This window comes from Bemisia tabaci, chromosome 4 (genome assembly GCF_918797505.1).
Source record: "Bemisia tabaci chromosome 4, PGI_BMITA_v3".
Lineage (NCBI taxonomy): Eukaryota > Metazoa > Arthropoda > Insecta > Hemiptera > Aleyrodidae > Bemisia > Bemisia tabaci.
The window spans coordinates 39,799,928-39,809,990 of NC_092796.1; the positions used below are offsets into that span (position 1 = coordinate 39,799,928).

Sequence of the window (10,063 nt, forward strand, 5' to 3'; positions counted from 1 at the left end):
TGTTCGTCGTTAAAAATCGGCATTTACGGACCAAATGATGTACCTAAATGATATTACAATTTCAAGGGGGGAAAAATCGTAATTTTATTCCATTGAATTGCAAAATTATTTCAATACCTATACATCCGTTCCACTGTGCTACTTGGGCACTTTGGTTCTGATTTGGTCACTACGACTAGAATTTATTGATTGCTGTTGAGGTAATAGTATAATGCTATTGCATTGCACTTATAGAACTATTAACTACATCCTCTTGTTCCTATAAGTACGCTTTTCCCCATTGCATATTCTTGGGGTACCTAATTTTCGAAAATTTGAACCCCTGTTGCTCCATGAAGAACGAATACTTGTTTGACGCCCTTGGAATTTTATCTCCAGGGTACCTACCTAAGTATGGTACCACTACCCTCCTCTCTCTATCCAAATTCCAAGTCTGATTTTGGTCAAAGGCCCATTCCTCGCTCATTAGAGAAATCATTAGTGAGAGATAATCTTGGCTGATTCGTCTTTGACTACCTATGCATCACCCAAATTCTGTCTCCCTCAAGGAAAAATATATAATAATTAAACGTTCATAATCCTAACAATGTTCACTGAGTGAGAACTTATGGAGGATAAGACAAAAATTGTATTTATTTTCGTTTAAAAAAAGAATTTTTATTGCAAAATGGTACATAAAACATAATAGTGCCTAAAAAAGTAATACATAGGTAAAGATATAAAATTGATAAGTAGGATAAATTATTGAAAATCACCCATACTTACTTAATAATAACAACCCTAGGCAGCTCATGGCAATAGAAAAAAATGAGTGAGTTTCCATCATGTTACTCTATGAACCCATATTAGTTACAAAGGAACAATCCTTATCCAAATAGCCCCTAAAATCAGGCTGAGTACTTACACATTTATCGTTTCCTTAGAAAAAGGAATTGTTCCCGTGTGATGAATATGGGTTCGTAATGGAAACCACTGTAATAGCAGGAAGGATGGCAAATAAAATTGAAGGGAGGAGTTGGATGAAATATTTCTGCGGGTACTTAACTTTCCTTGAATCTATGCATGAGCCACCATTGCAAACAGTGATCATTCATAAAATAAAATTGTAAAGAACAACCAATCATGGTGGGAGAGCCATAGAAATAAAAATGCCGAAAAAAGTATGAAAAAGAGGACCTTTCACATCTCTAAAATAAAAGAAGCTGATTCCAATCCGAAAGGGTTTGTCCACAAAAACAAAATCCTCGCTCTTTTGCATTGAACCTGTTTTGAAAACTTAGGCGATTACCGATTCAACAAAATAAGCTTGCAGAAATGAAGATATTGTACGCCAAAATGCAAGCTGATGGCTCAGTTACCCTGTATTACAATCAATAAAAAAAGAATTTTCTTGAAAATTAGACATAATCACAAATTAGAAAACATGCTCAACAATTGAAACCACAGAATGAATTTGAAATTTACTTGCTCACTAGTACACGCGATGTAAAGTTTTTTTCCTTCTTTTTATATGGGTTCATTTTGTCAGTTTTAATAAGTTGACTTAGTGATAATAAAACAAGATACGACTCTCTAAACCTCAGTAGAGAGACAAATAAAACTGTTTGAGCTTTGAACAAATAAATGTATGCTTTAATTTGTCAAAGAAAAATTTGCTATTAGAATATTGCACACTTGCATGAGGCGCAAAACCTGAAATGCAACAATTGGAAAATGATTGTACTATAGAGAGATGCACATAGACATTACGTCTAATTGGTACCAGAATGTGCACAATTTATGTAACACCATCACACTAAAAAAAAATTGAGGAGGAGGTTGACATTTTGATGAGCATTAAGTCCATACATAGACACAAAAATCTAGTAATTTATTGAAACCTTGCATAAGTGCTATGAGATTCCAGAGTGCCTTTTTGCCACCGAAATATTCACTTCAAGAGCACTGCTGGGCTGTAAACCTGCTTTTGATAGCAAACTTTACTCAATTTTTATGATGTATTGAATATGTTTCCACTTAACCATACATGAAATAATTAATACTTAGGCAATTGGGCATTTATTACAATCTGATAAAAAAGTGGGTTTTTTTACTCGGCCTTGTTTGAGGTTTCTTCTTGGCAATAAATATAAAATTGAGAAGAAAAATCAAAAACAATTTCCACTGCTCAAAATTTATCGTAAAATGAAAAAAAAAAAAAAAAATCTTGAAAAATCTTCGTCCATCGATAGAAATGTAGGAAAATGCTTCAAGGCACAGGAAATTATGGTTAGTGTTCATATTACATTAAGGCACACGGTTATTAAAAAATAAATGATGCTTAGGTGTGATGATAAGTAGATTGAATATTATGTACTAATGATGATGATAAAAAGGAAGCACAGAATGGTTATGAAGAAATTTCACCCTTATTTTAGACTGCTAAATTTTTAGGTTTAGCAAAGATTCATGATAATTATTCGTTTTTGCATAATTTGGCACTTGGTGATTTTGAACTTAAATTAATTATTGAAACACAAAACAATTTTAGGTATATGGAACACCTAGAACTGTTGGTAAGTAGTAGTACGATGAATAGTGCCTGAACTTTTACAGTTATTTTCACCTCAAAAGGGAGAAAGAAAAAGAGAGATTACAGTGAAGGTAAAAAATAAAAATAGGAATGTATGAGGAGATATGGAGTGACAAAGTTATATCTTGGATTTCAGAGTTAAATTGCCTTCCATCTATCACACAAATGTCAGGAATAAGAGAAAAATATCAAGTATTAGGAAATTTTTTTAGACTAGTAGGCAATTTTGATTTTTGTCATTGATATAGAAATCCAAATAATCATTCAATTTCATGAGCTTAAAATTACACTCATTTGAAAATATGACTTTGTCCCTTATTGTTAAACTCAGTCCATTGTGAAGCAACAAAATCAAAATTAAAGAACATGTTAGAAAGAGAAAAATTTCGAAAGAGCCAAGAAAGTAAATTAACACATATTATTTTCGTAGAAAACATCAGCAGTCTTTCCACGTTTGCATAAAAATTCAGGCTAAAGTGAGCAAATCTGTTAGCTCGGTTCAGGCACATGTCAACAACTGCAGAAAACAATTTTAACAAAAGAAATTGTTCCATTAAATCATTCATGGGAAAGATACGTTAGTTTACATACTTGGCACTAGGGAGTTGACTGAAATTCAGAGAGGAAGTCCACTGAATACTCAATTTTCAGGGTGACCCATATGAGCATAAAATTTCAAAACATTACAGTCAACGCTCAATAATTTGAAACTCTCATTAGTATAAAGTAAACTGATATTTCCTTAAAAAACCACGATAGTTTGAAATAAATTTATGTATTTTTTCCCTGAATTATTCAAATTTTTTATAGGGCTAATGTAGACAAATTACCTTGGTAATTGAACATATTACAGCGGAACTCTCTATGACCCGAAAATGTTGGCAGGTCAACTTTGAGAAGATACTAAATTGGCTCTCTGTTAACTGAAAACTGCGTAGTTTCCCACAATAACAAAAGGACGACGTCCAGCACTTTTCATTCATTGTAATACATAAACAATGGAAGAAAATTTGTAAAGAGCTCTCGAATTCAATTTCTACTTCCCAGCTCCCTTGATTTCAAATTAGTCTCTGGTCCTTTGAATTTCGTATAATTCAGAGTTGACTGCAATGATTTTTTCAACCTTTACTCGGGATACTAAAAGTTGTGTCTCACCAGAAAAAAACAAGACAAAGAAATACAACAGCTGCACATACAGTTTCCAATGACATTCTCACAAAAAGAATCTATATTAATTAAGCCAGAAACTTCAAAAATATACTATCTCATTACGCAAAAGAATCAATATCTAACCTCTTGAACACCACTCCTTAGTCTACAGCAAGAAAATTAATTTTATCAGATCTATAAAAATAAATGATAATTCAAAAGAATAGATAAAGTAAAATAAATTTAAGGTAAGCTCCATTCTTTAATAAATTTACACTTCAATATTTTTTAATACATACAAAAGGATAGGAAAGCGGTAATGGACTACTAGACAGACTACAAAATGAAGCATCAAAATACAGGATGATCCAAAAGTCCCGCTCCACTAGTGCCAGGCATCACTTGCACCCCTGGTTTTTTTTTTTAACAAATCAAGATAGAGAAAGACTAATCGAAAATAGACTTGAAATTTTACGATTGCTTCTGGGTAAGATAAACGACTTTTGGAACCCTCCAAAATTTTCGGAGGACCTGCCTAAAAAAAAGCAGGAATCCTAAGACTTACAAGGATGGTGCGGGACTCTTGGATCATCCTGTTTTTTTTTTCCACATCAAAATTTTACTGATAATACAATGGATGCATTGAAATTTTCCCAAATCAGTGCATAAGTGAGAAAATGATGATCTTTCTTTACGTTAATCCACACTTCTCGCCCACAGGAAAACTTGTATCTTTTCAAGTCAAATCCAGCACTAGACTAATTTCAGTACATTTTATGATGGGAGAATTTTCCTGTGTACTAACTTCTTTTTTTTACAAGATTAAAGGTACCTTGTGTTAGAGGGGGAAGAAATGTCTTTGAAGACAAGTTTTAGTTATCTAACAAACGTACAGGTTGACTTCAATGCCTGAAGTGACCTACGTTGATAGGTCTGCAAGTAATTTTTTTAACTACAGACATTCATTTATCACTAGCAAGTTAATTTTGGGAGTTTTCGATGTGATCAATGTATTCTGCTCAAAATTCAATGAGAAAACATGTGCTCTCAGCTTTAGATACTGTTTTTGGAATGCAGTAGTTCTCTTGGAATGTCATAAATATGTCACAAATGCTTTCCTTTGAAGATCAGAATGTTGCTAAAATGAAATAGAAATCGGACTAAATTTTGCAATTAGGAGCTACTACTTCATGCTTATTTTAAGAAGAAACTCATACACCATAAGTGTCTCTATGCAGAATGCAGACAGATGCTTCTACTAATGAATCAGAAATGGGAATCCATTACTGCAAAATGTAGTCCAATTGAAAAGATTAAAGATTGCAATATCAGTCAAGTCATTGACATAGGTACAATGACAGGGAAAGTGAGGAAGAGAACATGACATTAAAATAGAAGAGAAAAGATAATACTTAAAGTTAACAACACATCGGAGACTTTGCTTCACTGCCGAGAGGTTCGTTCAATTCTATACTGGAAAGACCGTAGCGTGTTAATCCTGCATCGTCTAGGTATGGATTGGGCGCATTGTCAGAATTGTACACCCGCAGACTATGCTTTAGATTTGGGTTTTTACTCATTTTGATCAAACCAACAGCTACATTCAGAAAGACATCTTCAATACCTTGAAAAAAGCAGAAAAGATATGAGTTAAATATGGATTTATTGACCAAAGATTTCCAACCGTTTTGAAAATATTCCAATGATTTTCAGGGTTGCCACAGAATTTAGAGAGTGAAATTCCCTGACACATTTTGATAAAATTTTCTGACAATTGAACATATGCCAGGTAGTTAAAATGACATACTTTAAAATGTTTTCCTGGCAAAATTTTTGTTAGAAATGTCAAATCCGTTCTAGAGAGCAAATAAGAAAGCAAAGAAAAGCGACTAACAATTTATCTCCGACACTTCCGTCATTTTCCCTGATACTTCCAGGTTTTCTCTGACAGTTTAAAATTCCCTGATATTTCCTGATATTCCCTGACTGTGGCGACCCTGCATAACACATTGGTTGGCAGTGCTCAATAAAAAAATATTATACTGAAGAATGATATATCTGTTTGTCCACAAGTTATGATCTTTCAGATCCACAGTAAGTGTAGAGACATGTTTTTTAATTTCATTACAAAACTAGATACTACAAGAGACTAAATATCACCTCCCTCCATTGCCAATAAGTCAACTGATTTGTTTCAATAGAGCTAGGAAAAAATTCAAGGATGCTTTTAAAAATTGCTTCTTTTCGATTTCTATCCTGCATTGATGTTTTACAAATGCATTTCATCGAGCAAAAATGAATCAATTCTTTTATTTTCGATAAATTACTTTGGTAGCTACTTTAAAGAAAACAACATTAAAATAAAAGAAACAATTAGAAAAAACTCAAAATTTGATCCTGGTCCCTCTTTGAAAAATTGTAGAAACAGGAAAGAATTTAAAAGAAAACAGGAAGAATCTGAAGTTAAAACAAAAATTCTTCTCATTATCTGAAAAAAAATATGTCCCAGCTGTGTGGTTCGAGGCATGGCCAGCATAAAAAATTCACCGTCCGACGTACCTACTGAATAATTCAGCATGGCAAAATCAAGGAAGAAGCAGTTGCACAGAAGTTCACAGTGGGGGCTTTAAGACCAGTTTCCTTCAATGTAGGGCATGAAACATGTTTCATTGCGATGAAGTGATCAACGGGAGCTTTGCATTTGGTCTTTTTGTTTCAAACACACTTTGTAGGATATTTCTTGAGACCTTACTAAGCATAATACTTAATGGTCAACCACATGAGTATTAGAATAATGGTCTTAGGAGCTCAGCAACACAAAAAAGATGCAATATTATAGATACTCCACATGGAATACAATACTGCAAATAGAAGAAGTGTTATAAGTACATACCATCATCATTTAAAGCAGATGTTTCAAAGTAGGTTCCATTAATTGATTCAGTATATTGCATGGCCTCTTCCCTTGTTACTTGCCGCTGTGGTTCTAAATCTGTTTTGTTACCGACAACACAAAGGACTAGGGGCTCATCAACATTGCGTTTTAATTCTGTAAGGAAAGGAAGGCACACGGATTATTCGTAAAGCAAATTATTAAGTCGATAAAGGTTCAAACTTCAAGAGATAACTTGTAGATGTGATAGCTGTAAAGAGACAGCATAAGGCAAAAAAGATCTTACTTTTCTAGGCCATCTATTAATGTACATTCCAACGAAGAAAAAAAATGAAAATAATGTTGTCTCTAAAATAATATATAATCATGGGTTCCTTTAATGTCCTGCAAAATAAATTTCGCCTTTCCTCCTTTTTAGCTAATGGACTGCCCAAATGACCAGGGATTTTTTTTTCATCTCCTTTTTCTAGAGTAGTTATAAGCTCAAGTAATAGAAACTTGAACTGTTTTGCTTCTTCAATTTATGTTTCTCATTTTGGAGTCTTCAAAGGCAAACACTTTGACCAAACAACCCCCAATCACAGGGGATTTAAAAAAAGTAATTTACAACAGGAAATTTGCAACATTATGAAACAAGATACTTATTTTTTTGTATTATAACTCTTTTTTTTCTTACCTTTCACCCATGATTTTACAGATTCAAAAGAAGCATGTTCTGTGATGTCAAAAACTAAAAGTGCTGCGTTTGCATTCCGATAATACATAGGGGCCATTGATCGGAACCTTTCTTGTCCTGCTGTATCCCATACCTAGAAGAAAGCAATTTTTATTTCTTGTACAGAAACAGAAAGCCTTATCACAATTGAATCTGTGAGAATGAAAGCACATCAACTCAGAAATGCCCAAATTTTATTGAAGACATCCAATTTTTATATGAGCCATTGAAGATGGCGCATCTGTGTCAACTTGGGCCTTTAAAATGTCCCAAAGTAATTGCCTTTTGACACCAAAAAGCTTTTTTCTAGACCAAAATTTTCACTTACTGCGCGGTTTTTTTCTTTGTGTTTCTTGAACATTTTCACTTTTCCAAGTTGGTGTGCTTTCATTCTCACTGATTCAATTTTACGATAGCCTTGCCAAAACTTGGAACTTCTTTTAGACTCTCGAAACTTTAGAACAGCCTACATAAATATTTGATGCCTCAGAGATGGCACAGTTTAGGTTCTTTGAATTCCAACTCAACTTACTTTACTTAAATTTGAAATTAATTATATTCTAAACGCTAGAATTCTTGTTTTCGTTTATGGTAACCTAAAAAGTCTTTACTCTAACCTCACTCAATGAAGCTGCCTTGACCCCTCCCATCACAACATCCACTAAACTTCAGTGGGAAACGATTGAGCACAGCAGTATCTTCTGTATCCATCCTTCTAAAAGAATTAGCCTAAAACTGACCCTGAATTAATGGAATTTTGGATTAAATTCATAAGCAGGTGACAGAAAATGGGGTTTTGAAGTGGAGATTTATTTTTGGCAAATGGATACAAAATGATGCGTATTTTTTTTAAATTGAAGATTTTAGTACCTATCTATCACATGAACCTGCCTATGATGTTTGTTTCATATCTCTCAGTGAACAAGTCAGAAATGAAGACCCGTACCTCCTTTTTAAAAGGAATGTCCCTTGCAGGGCCAGCTAGACAATTTTACAGCTGAGGAGTAACAAAATTTGCCATCCCTAGATTTTGAAGGTCTTGGCCCTCCTTGTTTTCTACTTTTTACCCATCAATTTTGTAAAATTCTACTCAGCAGCTAACAAAATAAAAAAACAAAAGAAGGCTGTCGCATTAGAAATCTGTAGTCCTCACCTGTAGTTTAACTTTTGAGTCTTCTATGTTGATTTTGCACGTGAAAAAGGAGGCTCCGATTGTAGGACTGATGTGGTGGCTGAACATTTTTCCTATATATCGAACCACCATACTGGTCTTACCAACTCCTGGAAAAATTCGAAAAAGTTAGTACAAGCAGCTGGTAGATTTAGGCAGGTAATTGGTTCTGAATGATTGATGAAGAAGACAGTTATAAGCAAGTATTTTCATGGAAGAACCGGGTGAGATTTAAATATCCGACATATTTAACAAATCAGTCTCTTCCTCAGATACAGTTCCTGACTGGTAATAAACAATTCTAAGGATAGAAATTAGAGACATCTAGGAAAATTTGCTGACAATCTAAGCAACAATTTTTTCTCTCGGGGGAATTAGTTATCATATGCATCACTTTTTATGAGTTTAGGCTGAATTGATAATCATTTGAAACGAACTTTGGTCGCCAGCAAACTTCATGACTCACTGTTGATATCAGAGTGTATAGCTCATTAGGTTAACCTGTTTGTTTTGCTTGACTGGAATAGGAACAGTAGAATTTACTTGACTTCAAATGGATGCAGATAGAAATCACATTAAAACAGTGCTACTGTACAAACTTCATGTGATATCCGCTTTTTTGAGAGAAGCAGACTCACTGAAGTTCCCCTTTCAATTGTTCCAAGTTTTTCTCTTTCTATACGTAGATTCAATTATTCACTGAGGATGATTCTTAGTACATGTTTCTTGAATTAGTACAAATGATCTGGGAATATTATAGAGTAGAATAGTTAGACATCCTGACATCATGGGACAAATATAAAAAAACAACATCAATGTGTACGTCCTCTAACTTTGAGTAGGACATCCCGATGGAAGCTTTGGAGAAAAATAAAAACATTTCACTATCTTATATTTTTGTATTGTCACTTCAAATCAAAGAACAAAACTTGCTTGGAAAGCAACAGCTCATCTCTGCACAAAACAGAAGGAGCCAGGTTGCTGAACACCTACGGCAAGGCAACTTTCTCGTCACATATCCTTTCTAACATGCTTATAAATTAACCAGAGGAGTAAATGAAATGAAGTGAGGGTGATAAGATACGTGTTTACAGAAGAAATCATTCAATTTTTGCCAAAATTATACAATATTTGAATACCTTGTCCTCCCAGGACGACGATTTTTCCCTCTACGGTACGCATAGTCGACTGTTATGTAATCACTTACGGCACTCCTTTTGATTAGTAACAAAGACACACAAAAAAGGACATTTAATCACAACTTGTTGGAATTATTAACGAGAAAGCGTTCACTACGACTAAACTTCGATAAATTTCTGACGGTTCGTCATCAGATTGTAATGAATAAAGATATAAAAATATTGGTGCAATATTCGATGAGCCGACTTGACGTGAACGATGAGGTTATGTTACAAAACCAAAATAAACATCGAGCATATCAATTCAAGCCAGTGTTGCCGCTTTGGGCTGCAGTAGCCTGGTTGCCAACTTGGTCAGTGCCCAATCCGCGGTTACGCGGTTGCGGTTACTGTACTGATTGTGAGCAAAGTTTGATGAACTCCT

At 34.2% G+C, this 10,063-nt stretch overlaps 1 protein-coding gene across 1 annotated transcript; it reads right to left on the bottom strand.

Annotated features, from left to right (window-relative positions):
- Nucleotides 1-626: 626 nt before the first annotated feature.
- RabX1 (RAS oncogene family member RabX1) lies at nt 627-9,940 on the bottom strand. Its single transcript, XM_019043052.2, has 5 exons — nt 9,640-9,940; nt 8,483-8,610; nt 7,291-7,423; nt 6,615-6,770; nt 627-5,345 (listed from the first exon to the last, which is right to left on the bottom strand). The coding sequence occupies exons 1-5, from the start codon at nt 9,680-9,682 to the stop codon at nt 5,140-5,142; spliced, it is 666 nt and encodes a 221-aa protein (XP_018898597.1). The 5' UTR covers nt 9,683-9,940; the 3' UTR covers nt 627-5,139.
- Between the last annotated feature and the right edge of the window lie 123 nt (nt 9,941-10,063).